This window comes from Cololabis saira, chromosome 2 (assembly GCF_033807715.1).
Source record: "Cololabis saira isolate AMF1-May2022 chromosome 2, fColSai1.1, whole genome shotgun sequence".
Taxonomy (NCBI): Eukaryota; Metazoa; Chordata; class Actinopteri; order Beloniformes; family Belonidae; genus Cololabis; species Cololabis saira.
The window spans coordinates 11,177,927-11,198,664 of record NC_084588.1 but is presented as its reverse complement, the minus strand read 5'-3'; the positions used below and the strand labels follow the sequence as shown (position 1 = coordinate 11,198,664).

The 20,738-nt window shown below is 44.5% G+C and overlaps 1 protein-coding gene across 3 annotated transcripts in view; it reads right to left on the bottom strand.

The window, feature by feature from the left end:
• The window catches only part of lrp4 (low density lipoprotein receptor-related protein 4), a 130,904-nt gene that overhangs the window by 67,433 nt on the left and 42,733 nt on the right, over positions 1-20,738 (bottom strand). For all 3 annotated transcript variants that reach the window (XM_061737602.1, XM_061737618.1, XM_061737611.1), the window contains exon 2: positions 8,195-8,341. In XM_061737602.1, the coding sequence (XP_061593586.1) occupies positions 8,195-8,341 (147 nt within the window). The remainder of the gene's footprint in view (positions 1-8,194; positions 8,342-20,738) is intronic.

The window sequence follows — 20,738 nt, the reverse complement described above, 5'->3', positions numbered from 1 at the left end:
CTTAAATGCCTGACAGAAAAGTTAAGAAATTTCAACTTTAATACATCTGTGTCGAGTTAACATTTTTAGGTGGATTCGCCTCTAGCTGAATGTGTAAAGTTTTATTTATGACACTGTTGCCAGGATACTGACCCCCAAAAAAAAAAAAAAAAAAAAAAAAAAAAAATTATTGTTTTTGCCGTTTCATCATCTTTCTATCGATGTTGGATGATTGTGTTTCCAACATTTCCATATAAAGAGCAGGAATTCAGCAGAAAGGATGTGAATAAAAAACTGTGGATGGGTTTCTTATTTCTATTGGAGAACCAGAACGGACAATTCCTGAGTTTTCAGGACGTTTTCAGTCACCGGGTCCCAATTCGCACAAGTCAATTTCCTCTCACGGATACGGCCAACACACCACCGTCTGGAGGTCCGGCTGCGTTTCACAGATATCCAGAAAAGCATCCACACGTTGGTCCGAGCAAACATCTCTGTAAACATGTGGCTGTTTGAGTCTTTCAACACACTCATAGTCCTCGAGCTTCAGACTTCTCTGAAGCGACAGGAAACCAAACCTCAAGCGGCGCTTTCAAAATCACACGAAGCAGAGAATTTCCTCCCCCATTTCGTCTCCCACGCACACCCTTCGGTACACCTCCGTCTGCACCCATCTCCTCACCAGACAAAATTATTTACTCTCTTTCCACCTGGCCAGACTTCAACAGTTTGCTCGTGCATCCGTGTGTGCTTACTTCAGAGGGAAGCAAACACGGACAGAGGGAGAATAAAACTGAAGGATGACCCGGAGGATGAGGTTAAAAGGCACCAGGGATGAAGCAAAAAAAAAAAAGGAAAAGGCTACCGTTAAACATCCTCTATTATTGTGTCTTGATTCATTGTATTACCTTGAACCAGGAGCAAAAGGAGGACGAGGTCCGAAAAACCAAGTGGCAGATGATAAGAGAGGAGACAAAACTATGTTTACTGCAGAGGTCAAAGGGTCGCAATGGAAGCTGCCATGGTGACGTAAATGAATTAATTGCATAAAAACCGCTTGGCATTGACAGAAGTGTGGAAAATGTTACTGCAACTGCAAAAATTACAGCAAAATATTGTAATAGAACAGCATCATCCGGTGGTTCAGGCTGCAGAAATGATGAATTCACAGTAAAAGTCATTGCTGCATGCTTACTCAGAGGAAAATTAGTTCCTACTTTATCAAGTGGATTGTGAAGAGCAGCCCACAACCTGAGGCAGACGTCTTTCCGTCCTCAATCATTCACGTTCCACTTCATCCTACCTCTAACTGCATAACCACGGGCACAACAAGCCCTTCCACAACGACGGGTGTCATCTTTGATCCCCTGATGAGAGTTTAATGGTGTGAAGATACCTTTATGAACAAAGCTTGAGCTTTTGACCTAAAAGCAAATATAAAAAAGGTGTGCTTGTGTGCCATCCAGCTGAATTAAGAGGGAAAAAAGGGAGGAGGTGTCATTAATTTGCTGAAATCTGTGCGACCTGTGTGTATATTAAATTCCATCAAAGATAATTAGTTTTCGTCCTTGAGATGTGTGGCTCAGGAACAAGCTGTTGGGCAAGGAAAGCAACACACGTCCGACGACCTCAGTATCCTCACACGCCTCAGCCTGGGACTAGTTTTTTAGTTTTTATACACCCTTTTCTCCATCTTTTGAATCAAACGATCATCTGTTATGTCGCTCAATGATCCTCTCTGTCGGCGTTTCGGATCTCCTCGCTCAGATTGACTCGGTTTGGGGTTTGAAGATGACAGTCTGCCAGCTTCACAGCTGAACGAGTGTGACTGAGATGGATCGATTGACTGACTGGCGCAGCTGTTTGCACCAAAGTGGCTTGATCTCCCAACCCCTCAAACATCCCTGTGACGGTGGAGCACACTGAGATAACAAGTACCTGAAGTCTAAATGAGTTCCAGAGAGCGAGTTTGTCCATGACTGTGTTCAGTCTCATGCTTGTCCTACGGGGGGGAGAGGAGGAGGGCTGCTGAATGAGCAGTCTGTTGACACAGCAGCCACCAAAACTTCCCAGGAGTTAGAAAATGTTGTGCTCAGAGCATTTTCAGACTTCAAAAAGGCACAAATCCGTAACCAACAAGCCTCGGCGGCTTCTCAGACCTCCACCGACACAGCTGAGAGATGAGAACGGCTTACAGATGCAAAGAGCCGCTGCAGCAGGTTTGAATCTGAAATAGTTGAGTGAGAAAAAAAGGCTCTTTTAATGTAAAGAATGTTTTTCAAGCCAAAATGGACTAACATGTCATCTTGGACTGCTTACCTTAAGCATTCAGAGATCATATTGTTCAGTTTTTGGCAGATTTGACATGAAACATACAAAAAAGAATGAGAAATACACAGATACAAGCGTCCCAGTCGTCCCAGTCGTCCCAGTCGCTTAATGTGCACGAAGCAGGGCTTCACGCACATGAAGCTGAAGATCTAGTCGAACTTGAGCTGCGAGAACTTTGCAACGTCGCCGGCCGTGCCTGCAACTAAATGCAGCCGAGCGTCAAGATTACCCAATCCGCCTTCGAGCTCCGACCGGACTCCAATACATACCTGCTGATAACCAATCAAAGGAGGGGTGTGGATGTTGCTTTCAGGAAGAATATTTACAATAAAAGAGCAACACACACATATAAATTATCCAACATCTCGGGATAATATATTGTTATTGGTCAGTGCCAACGTTCTGATATCTGATCAGTGAATTGTGTCAGCATTGATTGCAAATACCAATCCTGGATCAGTGCCACGTGTAGCCGGCGGCGATGTGGCCACCAGCCAAAACAAAAACACGTCTTGTCCTGGGAACCGACGGCAGGAGCAGATCACAAGAGCAGATTCAGGTTCCCTGAAAAATAATCTCGTTCTTTACACGAGGCAGACAAAGCGCCGGGCTGAAAAATCTCATTAGAACGAACAGATAAGATGAATCGAAAGTCATCAGGAAGAAGACGTCCAATAATCTGAGACGACGCCGCCGTTTAAATATGAGATCCTGGAACCGCGCTGGTGCAGACCTCTAACCTTTAATGTTTTCTTGTAAGGTAAGATTTACGATGTCCCAGAAGGATGGCTCCACTCGTGTGGTCCAGTACAAACACACACACACAAGGCAGCACAATTTTTACATGCTCCTCTTATTCCCTCATTAACTCTTCACCATTCCCTCCCTGGTCTCGGTGCAGGTATGAAACTTTATCTATGGGATCGCAAAGCACAAGACACCGACGCAAACATTCACTCAAAACACACACACACACACACACACACACACACACACACACACACACACACACACACACACACACACACACACACACACACACACACACACACACACACACACACACACACACACACACACACACACACACACACACACACACACACACACACACACACACACACACACACACACACACACACACACACACACACACACACACACAACTGCAGAGCTCCGAACTACACAACTTCCACACAACCTCCACATGATTCTCACATTGTAATTAGATCGCTTCATAGAAACATTGGGCCTCTGCTCCCATCCTCCTAAATTTCACACACTCACACGCACGCAGTCCTCCAGGGGGAGTCAAAACAGTTGTTCTTTGTTTGGAAATTGTTAAATTGGTATAAATGATAAATGCATTAAAAGTTCAAACAAAGTCTGGATGCCACATACCACAGTGCTTCAATTCAGCGGGGAAGACGTGCTGCTCTGTGCTCCTCTGTGTGCGTCCATTGTGGTCCTGTGTTCTCATGGCCACTCGTGCCTGCCCATCTGAACTGTGGAAACCGCGCTTCCGTCCTCGCCGCACCGAAGCTGCACCTCCCATGATTCAATTCTTTGTTGTGTTTTGAGAACGTTGTTAAAAACCATAAAATTTCGCTCCACAGTTTAACAATTTGACTCGCTTAATTGAATCAGTGTTGCAGGAGTCACGTGGGCCGCGATTCTCCTCAGTGGCACAGAAAAGTGTAAACACGCCGGCCTGTGTGATCTGCAGTTAACCGTTTCTACCCACACACAAGTCATATACCTGATGAACTGTCCTTCACTGGAGGGCAGGGCAACTAAAACTTGAGCACACTTTAAAATAAAAAGAACATACGACAAGATATATTTGATATTTAGAAAAATACGTCTTCCTCCGATTAATGTATTCTGATCGTTGGAGCTGCTAAAAGTATCATGAGCCTCTTTCACAGAGAGACTGCACTATAATGGGCTGATTAGGCGTGATGAATCGATCACTGCACCATACATGTGTGTTCAGTTCTTCTCCAGGGTTCATTGAATCCTCAGTCACTAGGCTGGCCGTTCACAGGCCCAGGCTGGTCACTGGTGGGGTATTTCCTCAACTACCTACTCGGCTCAACTCTGTATTAAGGGTTTTCCACGAGATAATAGTACCGGTTAGTACCTCCTTTATTCACACCTACTTGGCCGGGGCTCTAACAGAGCTGGGCTGAAGATGCAACGTCACCAGGCTGCAGGCTTTCGAGTGACTTGAGAGCAACTCCTTCAAACCCGCCATATTTAAAACCTGGTATCAGTGACCACAATATGGGCTTTACAACTAAACTTTGGGAAAGCAAACCTACTCCACAAGGAGGTCCACATGTTTCTGTGCCTCGTGGTGGACGACTGCCTCCAGAGGGAGCTCGATGGGGCAACCATAGACTGTATATAACAAGGGGGCAACACAGAGTGAGAACGAAGTCCCATCCACATCGAGGTGGTACTGAGCTGTAATGGAAAACAACTGAGACCGAAGTGAGTCAAAAACTGTATTATGGAAAAGGGGCAAAGGTGGGCCAGTCATTGGGCAAACCAGAGACTAGGAAAGCCAAAAAGTAGGCATCATTAGACTAGGGTAGCCAGACGTTTGGCCAGCCAAAGACGAGGCGAGCCAAAGAGTAGGCATCATGAAACTAGGCTAGCCAGTCACTAGGGGAGCCAAAGACTAGGCGAGTCAGTCACAAGCTAAGTCGATCGCCAAATCTTAGGCAAGCTTGTCATTAGGTACCCAGAGTCATGCACAGTTCGACCAAACCAGGCGACCTTGAAAATCACAGTCAGTGCAACTTCAATAAAAATGAAAAGACCAAATGTATCAAGAGGTAGAAGGCGATGATGCAGAGACAGTCTAGTTGACATTTTCTGGCTAGCAGCCTTCAATGGGGGGCTAAGAAAGCTGCTTCACATAGATTTACAAAGGTTCAACCCCAAACCCTCCCAGGCTCACCAGAAGCTGGTGAGACCGGTCTGGCCATACAGCTCACACTACAACAGGCCACATTATCTTTTAAATAAGAATGAATGCTTTGATTAGTCAATCCAGCTCCGGCTAAATGCGACGGTCGTTTTTGATATCGCCGAGTCGAGTCAACATGGGAAACGGTATATTCCGCTGTGAATTTCTGAAGGGCTGTGCAGATATTTAGGTGGAAACCAATTCAGAAACCAGTGGGTCACATAACCTATGGTTCATCCATTGTTTTATACAGCAAATGGTCATCTGCCTCCAGGACTGAGGGTGCATGTTGGGAAGAAATTAATAAAACTCCAGGATATTCAGATCCAGACGGGCATAATTAATCACTTCAGCTGTTCTACACTAACAATCTTGAAAGCAACCTTTACTCAAAGATGTATTGCTTAACAACTGTATTACAAACAAAATGAAATGATGTTGGACATACTGCTGTGAGAAATTATCCCGTAACACGCAAGTACATTAGTGGAGCAATATTTCCCGGCGGCTGGCCACACTAACAAAAAGAATCCCTGTGACATGTGCAATGCGGTTACAAGATTAACTGGACTGCGTCCAAAAGAACGATCGTCCAGCCACAAAGCGATAAAGCAGGCTATCGATCATACAGTACTAATGGATTAGGAAGGTCCAGCTAGATGCTCTGATATCTGTCAGCTGCTTCCACGTGTCTCTTTAAATCAGTAACGCACTGCAAATCAATATGTGGCAATCTGACTCACTAAACATTCAATTGGCCAGAAATCAATAACACTTAGGATCCCCTCTCCCAGTCCTAACAAGCTTAATGCGACAGAGGAAGAGTGATGGAGGAAAAGAAAAGGAGAAATATCCACACAGATACACAAACACAACTACAGACTTCACAAAGGGGATGAGGAAGTTTCCAACAAAGGGGCAGCATCTCCTGAAGAGAGCAAAGACCCTGGCAGTGATGCTTCCCGTCGATACGCTGACGTGTAGAGCAGAGCGGCGAAGATCTACACTTGACAAACTGACATGCTCTGCAAGAAAATACTCCTGTCTGCCTCTGCTGCCAAGACTTCGCCTCCAGGCGAACTTGATCAGGCGCCAAAAGTCACTCAAGGATTTTTTATTTTTTTTCCCCCTTTTTCACGCTTGGGGCATAGAAGGAGAGCTCTGAGAAATACTACCCATCTGACCAGTGAGCCATTCAACATTTCACTCGGTGCTGATGGGATCCATATGAGCCCAATTACTGCTTTTTTTCTTCTTCTTGAGACTTTTTTACAGCATTAATGGAGAAAAACAACCCAAGCACACTTTCATCTTTATGAGATATTACAAAAATCATGCAGGTATGCAATGTCACAGCAGGCAGCTGCCAAAAGTAGCCGCTATCTTGGCTGTGTGGTGGGTGTTTCAGGCCTTGCTCAGGGGGCCGGTGCAAAACATTTAGTGGAAAATTGCACATTTATTGATACATTTATTGGGTTTATACAACTTTAAGTTGTAAAGAAGTTCAAGTTTGCTTTAAACCGACAACATAAAATCTAAATTGCTTCAGCACGAATAAACTATTCCGTCATATTTGTCACCACAGTAACTTCTAACAATAACATCTGGATTTGCATCTCGCTTTAGTGCAAAAGAAAAAGTGTTTCCGTGCTAGTTACCGTCAAATTTCAAGTAATACGAGTTAATATGGAATGTCTGGGGCACTTTTCGTACAATTTTACTTATATTTCAGAGGATTTTGAGCTTTTATCTGAGCAGAAATCTTGCACAGCTGTTCTTGTTTATGCTTGGTTTAACAACAGAAAAGCTTGGATGCTCAAGGAAAGAGAGCTGGTGGAAAAATGTGCATATGAATCAAACGGTCCAAAGTTACAGCTGCTTTTAACCTTCTTTTAGATTCTATAAAGCATTTTTATGCAACATATAAACACTATATACAGCAAGCAGCACTTTTGTCTCAACAAAAGAATTGTTAATTTAGTAGATCATATATGTGGTCATCAGTGGATGGAGCCAGATTGAGCTTTAGAGGGACTTTAAGGGACTTTTCTGCTCTCCAGTCAAAAGCCCAGTTGAAGGTGGGACAGTCACGTCTCCTCTACTCGAGTCATCAAGTCCTGGAACATCAAATCACCGGCTAAGCTTCAGTGAAGTGTCGAACAAACACTTTTATCAAGATGCTATTACCAGTGCAGAATGAGGAGGATGTGTTCCACTTACCTCGTATCAATGATCCCAGCACTAACGCAGGTTTTGTGCTATTTTGAATAAAACAGAATTGCTCCTTCCGTCACGTTGTTGAAATTACCCAAGTGTGTGGAGTTGTTAGCCTGGTACTTCTGTTTAGCAGCTTATGTATACACATCTGTACAGCAGTCGAAGACACTACGTGACGGCGGCGTTTCCTAAAAAAGTGTGGTTTCTACAAACAGGATTTAATCGGTCTATTTAAGGTCGTGGAAAATAACTGGGAAGTAGAAGCGATACTGAACGATGGAAGTGAGACAAGCTGGCTGGAGTCTCTGGAGTTGAACGGTAGCTTTAAGCGTGCTTGAAACGCTAGCCCGGTCAAAGTACTTCAGATGTGTGGTCCCCATCAAAAAACTTGTATTTGTATTTTTTACCCTATAACCTCCCAAGTGCTTAAGCCTAGGAAAAATCCCAAAATGCTAAAAACACAGAGCTCTAATCGAGCAAACGAGGAGCAGAGCACAAAACGGATGAAGTCACCGTCCCACACTTGGGCTTCAATAATCACTTAATGTCGATTGAGCGCATTAGATTTGAGGGTGACAAAAATGGAATTTAATCAAGTTCAGTTTATTATTCTTTTGTGTTAGAAGATCAATATTAAAGCCTGAAAAGGGAAAAAAAGGAGGGAAACTAATGAATAAAAGTAGAACTCACTGCATCCGTCCTCGTCGCTGTGGTCCCCGCAGTCGTTGTCTCCGTCACACTGCCACTGGGCCGGGATGCAGGTACACTCGCCGAACGCACTGACCGCACACGTGAAGTGGTTCCTCCCGCAGGAACACTCGGCGCTGCCCTGAACCCCTGAAATCACACGGGAGGACGACAAGTTGGAGCCAGCCGTGCTAAAATTCATATAAACATGGAAGGATTTCAGATTAAAGCAGAAACACACAGACGGGCGCCTGAGCCCTCACCGGGGGAAGGGAGGGGGGGGGATGAAATGTGTCAGTTTATTGGAGTTTAATGGGATTCTTATTCAGGTTATGCAATGGCTAATAACTGGTAATAACCGAGCAGCCGACCACGTCTCACATTTTGTGAGGAGATTTAGACGGCGGTGCTGCTAATGTGGACGTCTTCCTGTCGTGTCTGCAGGGCTGGAAACTTCATCCGACCAAAGCGTAGAGCCGCACTGATTAGACTATTTAACAGATTAACCCATCTCCAGAAAGTTGACCGGTCATTGTTTTAGAGGAAACTTACTTCACAGTGTTCGGCGCTCCCGCCACAAAAGCAAAAATAAACTGAATAGATTTGACTTTCCTGTGGGCTACAAAACCCTTTCATTCCAGCCGAAACACAAAGAACTGGTTTGAGATGAAGGACTGGCTCTGCACCAAGCCCCGAGATGCCTCAAACAAAACCGGACTAGTACCTCTGACACCACGAGCCTTGCATGAATATTGAACCAGCATGGCGATGCAGTGCGTGCACAGTGCTCTCTGCTTTCTTTTTTATTATTCTGCAATTTTAAAAAAAGGGAAAAAACATTGCTTTTAAGTTCCAAATCTGTGGAAATGGGGCCGAACTGTCAACTTTCTCTTGTTTTCGATACTTTAATCCAAATCCAGCTTTGTAAAACGACACCGCGGCAGAATAATCACCAACGCACGACCCCACTCGCACATCTGAGGGTTTTCTTTTCTAATAAATCTGTACCCATTTGTGTGGACACGCATCTGAAAATTATATAAACATACTCCAGTAGTTGGCTCGCAATGATACCAGAATGTAAGAGAATGATTTACTGTCTGGAGAGAAAAACTGTAGTCAAAGTGTGGATCACTGTTTTTGTTTGTTTTTTAAATCAATTCAGAGGTAATATTTGGCTTGTGACAAACTGGGCACCGTGCATCTCTCAGATGACACCTTATTCAACAAACAGTTTACTGAATGTTACAAGATCCTCTGTGGATCACGATAACCTTCAGGGGGGAAAAAAAAATAACAAAAAAAACCCTTTAATCTCCTCTTTCTGAATTTTAACTTTTGACTGATGGCTAGAAACAACAACAAATCGCACTATACTCCTAAAAATCCAAGGCTAGAAAGTGATGTACAACTTATGCTGGGTATAAGCCGCGATGGTGTTGACGGTGTGGTTCAAGTGGAGGCTTTTTTTGCAAACAATTATTTGTCCAAATAATTTTCCAGTGATGATGTTACTGATTCCAGTCAGGATGAGTAGAAATGGATGGAAGCAAGGATCCATCCAAAGGCTGCAACTTGTCGGCGCTTCTGCGATCCCCGACTGCCTCGCTAAAGCAGTCTATAAGAGCCAAAAGACCAGAAAATGTCATCCACCTTCCACACAAAACGTGGCATGAACCCAACACAGAGTTGCAGAATCCAAACCGAATGGAACATTTAAAACAAGAAGATCGGCTTGTAGAGTCGCGGTAAAGCACGGGGGCCTTGTAAGGTCTCATGCAGGATGTAACACAACAGAGCCGCGTTTGTCTCTCCTCGTGAATTCACGTTTGATCGCCCAACTCTCTGTGAGATCTCGTATCTGCGGAGTGGCTAATGTGAAATCGATCCTGCAGCCACGAGGTGTGTGGTCTCGCAGTCTGGCTGAATCGTCTTTTGTGTGTGTTCTGGGGATTATAACGTTAAAAATGGGTTGAGACTGCCCTCATGCCTGTGGTCTCTCGTGTTTTAAAGTCAGTGAAAGGAAACTACTTCTTTTTTTCGTTAAGCGTCAACGCAATTTTCTTAGGTCTTAATGAAATGTGTGGGAGAGAACTTTTTCAAGATATATTTCAGCTCCTTCTTCGAGCACGTGTTTACAGATCGTTTGCAAGCAGCTGCTGTTTTTAGGGGGCGGAGTCAGACACGCCACCACAAAAGTCTAGCTTCTTTAAAATTGCGGTCACAGCTTTTCACCACCCACTTCTAAAGTACAGTACGCGCAGAAAGATGGAGAAGTTCTTTTCAGAACTGGGTCTGTGATGTCACAACACCCGGCCAGTCTAAGCGGCTCACTAAATGACAGGCTTTCAGACTTCAGTGGGCCAAAACCCAAGTGAAAGGCTTGTGTTTCTGAACCCGTAAAGACTACAAAACACTCTGCTTTGAAGCAGTCATTTTATTACTTTTTTCTTTTTCCACATGTCCCCTTTAAGATTTGAACATTTCCCAATATGTAACCCACATTCCTTGATGCATTTTCACAAACACAGACAAAAACCAAAACAAACAAAATAAAGATGAAGAATCTAAGTTGCACACGGAGGGCTCCGACACTCCACCACAGCAATAAGAAACGACTTAAGACGCATCACAACAAATCACAAGCAGGAGATGGAATAAATAAAGGTTTCCCTTTTTGCCCTCACTTTGAAGTCCATTAATGACCATCTGTGTGTGTTTGTGTGTGTGTGTCAATTTTGCAGAAACTGGCCTGCCACAAACCAGAGTTCTTTGGAGTACACACGTGTGTGTGTGTGTGTGTGTGTGTGTGTGTGTGTGTGTGTGTGTGTGTGTGTGTGTGTGTGTGTGTGTGTGGTTCCTGGCCCCCTCACAAAGGCATCAGTCAACCCAGGAGGGCCTGGCAGGGAGAGCTCAGTAACCTTCAGATCCCTCCCACAGCACTAAATTAATGGCCTCTTTCTTTTTATTTCCCTCTCGCTCTCTTTCTCTTCATTTTTGTCTTTCCACCATCCTTTCTTCACACCCCCCCCCCGCCCGAGCTGCCTCCCTTCTTTACTCATCTTCCTCTCTTTTTTTTTTCCATCCCCCTTCCCCACTGGTTGTTCCCAGAACTCCCCTCTCGTGGGGGTGAATCGGGGATGGCGTCATCCAAGTATTCCCATCTTTCTAATTTTCTTGCCTCTAATTCCTCCAGGACTCAGAGCCCAGGGGCGTGGTATTTACTCTCGGAGAGACGGACTTGACAATCAAAGGGAGACTGACAGACTCCCCGTCCCCTCCTGTGCACTACGTTTCGCAGTGATATAAGCTGTACCGGATTTGTAACTTTAAGCTTCTGTGTGTTTTATTCACGTGTGTGAGAGTGTGTGTGTGTGTGTGTGTGTGTGTGTGTGGGTTTGCACAGGGCTAAATTAGAGTCTGAGCTGGGGCAGAAGTCTTGTCAACATGAAGCCACATCACAGGCCCTGCATTTGTCAAACATGCTTTAAAAAGCCGAGGTCACTGGCTCTGACCAGAGCCAACAGAACTTTGAGTTTAGCAGGAAACCATCAACCACACTGGACTACTAACTTACACAAATTATTGTAAAGCAATTTAGATGAAAAGCAAAAATCATTCGTACATCCGTTTATATGAAAACTGTAGCAACTGGCAAAGGTTTATTATCTTTAGACATGATCTCTCTGCTACTAATACCTAACACCTTTAAAGTCCAAACAGTCTTAATAAACCACAAAGACAGAAAGCACCTGGTGTGAAGTGCTTCTCATCAGTAAGTTTCTCTGCCTGCTTTATCGGCACGTACACGTTATTTCTATTTCTGTGGGGGTCTACTGGATCCTGTCCTAACTCACTTCAGGTGGACGACAGGAGACACTTTATAAACACAAAGGGTCTAAATTACCTTGTCCTTTTATACATAAAATCTTGAACACAGAAAACGTTTATGCGAGTACCGTCACACATGGGAGGCCTTTAATGATTCCGTTTGACTTATGTCACTGGAGATCGCAGAAACTTGAGAAATTTAACTTTCTTTGCCACCCACTTTATTACATTTCTATTTCACACCTCCAATGCATACCAATAGACATTGGGGTGGTCTTTTCCCAATTTTAATGTTGCCATTTCTTCTAAAAACACAGGACATTTTAGCACCGGGGTAACTGAGATGAAGAGTTGTAGGTGGTCATTTGTCCAATTCTTCCCCCCAATACACCTTTAAGGCTGGGTAGGAAATCTTTTTTGAGGCATGTCTTTGCTATGATACTTGAAATAATCTTTACAAAACATTGGCAAAACACAAGTTTTGCAAACACAAATATATTTACAAATCACTGTTGGAAGAGACAGGGCTGTAAATACACAAGCCAGTCTTTGTGACCTAATGCAGGGTGTTGTACCTTTAACTGACTTTTACTGGCTATTCCAACATTAATATATCGATATTTAAAGTGTCCAACAATTACGGAGTCTTCTTTGTTGTATTGTCTTCCTAAAATTGTCAACACATTCTCTGCTGAGGACTTCCAACGCTTCAGCTTGGGCACGAGTCAGGACTGGACGCAGGACTGGACGCAGACCAGTCCAGAACCTGTCCAGTCTTCTTCCTCAGCCGTGCTTTTGTAATGTGCTAAGTAACACTTGGTCATGGTACTGAAAAGTACACAGAGATCCCTGGCAAAAAAATTGCCTTCATGGCAGGATATGTTGTTCTAAAATCTCACTGTTCTTTTCAACAGTAAAGCCAAAACCAAAGGAGTAAACGATATTCACCAAAAGCACTGCCAGAAGCTCACATTTCTTCCATAGAAAGTCTGGACTACTGATTCCTTTGAGCCCAGATGCCTCAGAGTCCAGGGATGTCAACCTCACCTGTGTACAAGTTTAACAACAGGCATTTCTATTTTTTTTTTCCCCTCCACAAAACATTTCTAAATGAATATTTCTGACTGGTACTCACCCCTGATACTGTTAACGTACTGATAAAGGTTTTCCCAAAGTAAAGGAGATGGGTTAATCTGATGGTTCATGATGCAGTAAACTTTGACAGATTGAAGATGCCCATTTAAAGCTTGCTTCCTTGCTCTGTGCAAAGTGAAATTTCCCAGAGTCCTTTGCACAGTAGACCAAGAAACATGCAGTTCTCTCCACTTCTTTACTCCTGAAGTCCTGCTTTTCTTTCACAGGTCCCGCCTTTGTTAGAAATTCCTCCTTTTTTTTTTTACCCCTTTGATGTCCTTAAATGGTCCCACATTATTTGAAATGTATTGCATTTGAAATAAGACCGCTAAAAGATCTGGATGTTATCTGATAGGACCTACAGGGGTGAATGAAAGAAAGATCACACAGAGCGCGCAAATCGACTATGGTCTACGGAAACGAATGCCTGCCAGAACCACCATTCACACCATCGTCTCTTTTCTACCCTAAACCGATAGCATGAACATACTGTAGACGGAAAGCGAATCATCAGCATGTACTAAAGAGTTACGTAAGCCTGCAGACAAACGCACAAACACCATGCAGCAGCCAGATCTGAAAGCCCGGTGCCTTTCGAGAGCGCCAGCATGACAATCCTCTGATGCATCACACAGATAACAGATCACATGCCGGGCTGTTTTGCAGGGACAGTAGGCCACTTTGTACTGCGAGTACAAGTTTACCAACAGCATTAATAGGAATAGGAACAGTATAATAGGCTGTTCATTGATCAATGCAGGATGTCTTTTAAGTCTCTAAAAAAAGAACAAGTGGGAAAAAAAACTGAAAGCAAGCACCGCAAAGGGGAAAAAAAGCCTTAAGAATTTATTTTTCATGAACGTTTAATTGTGATTCCTCTTACTGACTTTCACAACAACAAGACTTTAGGATTTAGCATTTAGGCATGTGTTTATTCCAAACAATTTGTAGTCCATCATTCTACATTGAGAAAGACTATCCGCATGTGGAAAACATTCAAGACTTGTCAATCTTTCCAGGAGTGGAAGTCCAGCAACGTCTCCAAGGTCAGAGAGCGAACTGCTCGGAGAAGTTACAAGGGAAAAAAGTCTGCATGTTAAATGTTACACTTCATGACAATATAATTAGAAAAGGCCTGAGTGGGGTTTGGTTTCCTCGAGAGGGTTGCCACGGGAAAGCCTCTTCTCTCTAAAAAAGGAACATGGCAGCACCGCTCAGCTTTGCAAGGCTTGGTTTCCGAGCAAAAACACAAAACTTGTGGAGCAACCCCCAAGAACAAAACGGGGAGCGTTTGGCCATGGCAGACGGAGAACGCTGAGAAACCGGAGACGCCTCATGGTTATCAAGCATGGTGGTGAAAGGCTGATGGTTTGGGATCGTTTTTCAGACGCATGTTCTGGGAACCTTCCAGTCACTGAGTCAACATTTAACTTGGCTGTCGACCCAGGTCTGGTCTGAGGGCAGTGGGTCTCAACTGGTCTGGCTTTGGGGCCCAACACCCTCACTTCATGATGATCTGCATCATTTAATTAAAATATATATATGTCGCTTCACCTGAGAGATTTACCCTCACCCGAGGCAAAGCCCAGCAACCCACTTTTTCACCAGTTGAGAATCACTGTTCTAGAGGACATCTGTCCCATAGCGCCCAACGTGACAGGACATCTACATCAGGCCGGCAAAAAAAAAAAAGAGCAGGAAAGAATCAAAGAATTTTAATGGATCACTGAGAGCTCAGACTTTAACTCTACTGCCCTTCTGTGGCAGGACCTTAACGAGAGCTGCACATAAACGAAACCTCAAAGAACTCAAGCAAAGTGATAAATCAGCGCGCCTCAATTCCTCCACAATGATGTTGGAGACAGATAACGGGAAACAATCTGTTGCTCATGGCGGTTGTGCAGCTACTGAATCGTGGGGTTTACTTAGCTTTTCACACGCCACTTCTGCAGTTTTGTAGTATATGTAATATTTACATGGGATGTGTTGTTGCTCAGACAAGGTTATACTGACCTCATTAAGCCCATGAAAGGAAAATGTATGTTTTTTTTTCCTAATAGTAGTAAATCCTTATTTTTACATGACTGTAAATCAATATATAGCACCAACTCAAAGACAAAGGATCCATGATGTAGTCTGCATCTTGAGCCCTTTCTTGGGCCCAGCAGTGCGACAGACAGGCGAGGTTTCACCTACTACTACTACTATCATTTAGCAGACGAGGTTATCCAAAGCGACTTACATCTGAGACACACACACCATGGAGCAATTAGGGTTAAGGGCCTTGCTCAGGGGCCCAAGGTGGTTCATCTTGGTTGCCATTCCGGGGGCTTGAACCTTGGTCCTCCAGACCGAAGCCCACCTCTTTAGCCACTAGACTACCACCCCACCTGTCGCTGGCCGAACCCTGAGGGTTAATGAGTCAGAGAGAACCTCCAACCGATAAAAAGAAAACAAAGACCACCAAAGATCTCGCGCTGCTGCTTACTACAGCCCGAAACTGTGTAAACAGGCCTACCGTGGAACAAGACAGGTGGTCCCCCAACGATAAACACAAGAGGTTCCCACAAACCCACACCCACACCACTCCTAAAACAGACCCACCTACAGCACGAGCCAGTCACCAAACCCCGCCACAAGCTGCCACCATGTGGGAGATCCAACCAGGTGGTATTCAACCTCCAGTCCACCATTTCACATTTTGCTCCTCTTCAATGGTTAAATAACAAGTGTGAAGATCTGAGGAGGGAGCAGAGGGGCCAAAACACACAATGGTAACCCAGCCCGGAGAGCGGGTGGCCGCACTCTTTGAACGATGTCAAAAGGCTGCTGGTTAATTAGGCGCGGACCTCCCTGGAGACTACCTGGAGGGTCGGCGCTGCATCTCTCTTACAGTGTGTTGGACACTGTACAAAAGGTGACGAGCGGGAAATTTGGGCTTTGGCGACAATGCGACGGGTAGGACAGAACATGGGGAGGAATGAGTCCAATCTTTTGTCCTTCCGCTTGCAGCATTGAGCTATAAAACAGTAGTTTGGGTGAGACAGCTGCGACTCAGCATGTCAGCGACTGCTCAGCCTGAACTGTCCCGAGCCAGCTGCATTTAGCTTCAAAGAGTCACGCAGCGCTGCACAAGGAGAAAGGACCCGACCGGCATCCCACATCTCTGTCAGGCGGCAGTTTTTTCACCGCTCGTCACTTCTCGCTGCGCGAGACTGACAAAAATGAGGAAAGGATGAGCGATCACGTATACAGGAAGGCTGCTCACTTGCAAAAGCTGTCATTCAGTACTCACCGCGAGCATGTGAACCTCAGCGGTGTTTAGGCTCTCTCCAGGTAATATTAACTTAAGGTGGAGTGGCAAACGTGTTGGCCCAAATAGCAAACACTGCTAATGGATACTGAAATAACATTGAAACTCCTGATTCTTTCACAGATACTGCAGCTTCACCAAGTGAAGGATGTCTCATCAGCTTTAAGTCTGCAAAGATCTTTGTATGCAAGGCATTCAGGTGTTTTTCATGTCTTATTTTTTACTTTTATATTTTACATTTAACTGAAGTTTGCATTTATTTCTTTCATGAAACAGTGACTTCTCCTCAAGGAGGTCCTAAAATAGAAAGAGAATCAACACAAACTGACAGCCTGAGACTGAGCGAGATTTTTTTTATTGTATTGTTTTGGTTTGTTTGTTTGTTTGTTTGGTCCTCTAAGGGAGACAGTATCACTGTCATCTTTTATTTAGTCTATCACATTCACATGGCACGGCAATATGGAGAAACTCAAGTGAAAATGAAGCGGAGGAGGTGTGATGGCAGCCCAACACTAAATGTACACACTTTACGTGCGCTGATTGTTTCAAAACGACGTACATTTGAAGAAAAGCCCCAGCCAAGCAGTGACGTCTCTTCGGCTGAATTTGATGCGATACTTCTGTTATGAGCATCAAACCATTCTGAGGGAAAACGTGCATTACCAAAGGAAAGACTTTCCTGCTCCAGAACAAGTACCGAGCTATCATGACCAGAGTTCCTGTCCATCTAATGAGTTCGAGCTCCATTACAAACCTGCATTGCTCTTTGTGTGGGTCTTTAGCTGCGAAATGCTGCAAGGTCTTCAGCCACATGTCTACAAGGTCCAGGCCAGAGCTGCAGAGTGGCTCATGATTGAGGAGAGCAGCGAGTCCACAAAACTCATAAAATATTCAATAAAACTAAAACAATTAGCATAAAGACTGTAAAATACTTTACAATAACGTGGTGGCAATAATTCTCCACAAGTTTATCACCTTCCGCACATTAACTGTTGCAGAAAAAAGGTATTGATTGTTTGGGCTCTGGTGATTATATGCTCCACTTCCTAAGTCGTATGGCTTTTTCATTACTACATAACAACATGTGGAAGCTGTAAAAGTCACTTCCAGCACTCAAAGAACACATTCACTACATTCCCTGCGGTCCCGGTGGCTCTGGCTTACGTTGACTTGGCTTCGAGCTGCCAAACAGCTCATCATCTCTATCTGTCCCCCCGCTCCGTCAGCTCATCTCCACCTACTAATTTGCCCATGTAGGTTAGGCCGCCCTGATTGTGGCAAGCTGGAACATATGTTTAGTCAGGCTGGGAGAAGAGGGGGAAAAACAGAAAATGTGGAGGGAAAAAACGTGCATGAGCAGATGTGCAACTTTTCACTGTTGGAGGGGAAATCTCAGCGGCCTTAAAATATCTGGTTTGTACACTGCAGTATGTAAACAAAGTACCAGCCAAGCAAGTTTAGAGCTGTTGCCAGAACTTCAAAGCATTGCTAAAAAATCTTCCTAAGCAGCCCCGTCATCACAAGCTCATCCTCCCGGTTCGCCCAGTCGCACACAAAACACACACACACACACACACACACACACACGCAATCACACAGGAGTGTCTGAAATGTGAAGCAGTTGGTCCAGCAGTGGGGTTCTTTTCACACCAACTCATCTCAGACTTTCATTAAAACTCGAGTCTTATCACACTGCAGCACTCAATCACTTTCTTATAACATACCTCAGCAAGAGGACATGTGAGTGTGAATATGTGTGTGTGTGTGTGTCTTCTTCCAGGCCAGGCCATGTTAACACTCTTGCAACCTGACAAAGAACCTCATTTATGAAAGCTCTGTGCAACATGCAAGTACCTGGTTGAAGATAATAATGTCAAGCATATGCAGTCGTGTGCACAAGTTAGAAGCGCCTCTTGTAATCTTGCTTTTTTTTAATGTTAAATGAGAATAGTAATAGTCTGAGTGGGGTGGGTCTTTGTATTAGGCAAATACGAAATAATGCAAAGAACCGAGTGCCCCATAACTCAATAGATTACAGATCCATCTTCAGCAGAAATAACTTGAATTAATCATTTCCACAATGACTTCCAGTCCCTGGCTTTGTTGGGAAGGAATTTTGAAGGAATTCCTCTCTGCACCAAAGCTCAGCGGTCGGCAATATTGTCCTTTTCCTCGTCAGTTGAGGCCATTGCAGCAACTTGAATCTGTTGTGACCCTTTTTCATATTGATGTGCAGCCATAACTATTTCTCTAAGAGCACTGCTTGTGTCTTTCCTTTTGGCATTGTGTGAACACATGCCTGCAAACTGCCTAAAGTTTGCTGTTACAAAGGTCTGCACACCTGCTCATCATCAGTTCATCAGGACCTGATTAATAGTGGCGCCTGGCAGCCACATGCTTCCTAAAATCCAGTGGAAGTGGCAAGAAGGTGCCGAGTGCTGCCCACATGATTTTCTTTTTCCTTTTTAGTTTCTTTTTTTCCCACTGTTCCATTATCTATTTAACAAGTTATATTTTGTTATTTGTTTGAGTATTGTATTTACCTCGTACCAAAATCCAATACAGTCAGATGATGAACACAAAACACAAAAGAAGGGGTACAGACTGTTGCACGACTCTAAACAGAATCCGCCAAATCAATGCAAGTCCAACCGCGAAGCATGCTGGGAAATGCTTTCCTTTTTTTTTTTACTTAGGAGTATTAGTTGGGATATTTTGTCATTTTGCAGCCCATAAAGAGAGCGGTATACAAAGTCAAATACAGTACACACACACACCTATGGCCAGCCAGCAGTCAGTCTGAAGTTGCTCCTAAGATGACAGAGTTGGCCACAGATGAGTGGATGGCCGCTGGAACAAGCATGACAAGCAGCAACGGGTGCAGGGACGCATGGGACAGAAAACTACAAGTTGCAAAGCTTCCAGACATGTTTACAGACGGGGCTGGAGATGGGAGAGGGGCGAGCACGTGGCGCAGCAGCATTTCATCTTCCACAACCGTCTGCCTGCTGTGATGACTCCAGCAGCTGCCCCCTTTACTTATGTGGCTTTGCGAGCCAGCATGTTTGGGAGCCATATACACACACACCGCCTAAATGACAGAAGAGCTACGTATTATGATCAAAGAGAAAACACAAAGATCCATAGCAGCCTCTCCACAGAGATCATATGCTAAAAGGGAAACGTTCCGACCACATAAAAGAGACTAATGCTGATAATGAAGGCGGGATGAGCAAAGGAGATGAAGACAGGTCTATAGTTATAAGCCTGTGTGGGAGGTGGCCTGTGCTGTTTTGATGAAGTGTGAGCAAGAAAGCAAGTGCGGTGCATGTATTCAGAGACCTGGGTGAGCCACACAGAGACATGGGGAGGGTGAAAGTTCGACCTATTTGTTCAATAGCTGCTGAAGCAGCAGCTTGAACCGGTGCATCGAGATGAAGGAGACGCTGCTGCGAGAAAAAAAGGCCGTCCGTGGCTCGGTATTGAACCCTCAACACTTCAAACAACACCGAAGTTTTCGTTCAAGCTTCATATTGATGCAGAGTTTACAGATTCATGATTTATGGTAGAATGTGAGAGATTTGGAGCGTAAAGCCATGTATTGGTTTTGGTATGGATAGGATTGTTGTTGCGTGTGTGTGTGTGTGTGTGTGTGTGTGTGTGTGTGTGTGTGTGTGTGTGTGTGTGTGTGTGTGTGTGTATGCGTGCGTGCATGTGTCATGCCTGGCAGTGTAAACACAGCAGAGCTCTGCCTCTGGCTGTGAACGCTAGATTTGCTGGGTAATGTGCTGAGTGAGCACTTGGTGCCCAAGCTCCCTCTAATCCACAGATTGAATCTTTGGTCAATTGACTTACACAACCCACCCATCCCTTCCTTTGCCCCTGAGTTCCCCCTACAGGGGCCCCGTTCAGGGATTCACCATGGAGATGCATTACTTTCTTCTACCGAGAGTGAACTTTGCTGAACTGAGAGCAACGTTCTAGTTTTCATGCTCTGATATTGTACTCCTCTCCTTCAAAAACTCTGCCCTCACACTTAGAAAGTCCCTGATTGTGGGTACATTTGCTCTGCTTTCAGATATGCTGGCTGACGGATATCCAGTTTCATACTCTGGTTTCTTTTGCGCCCCCATGAAACATCTGCGTTTGGATTTCCGCGAAAACGACCTTGTTGAAAATCCAAGACGACGGGGTGCTGGACATGACACTGATTTTAACCGTCTCCCTCGCACATTAGCTTTTTTTTTTTGCTTTATCCTTCCAGACGAT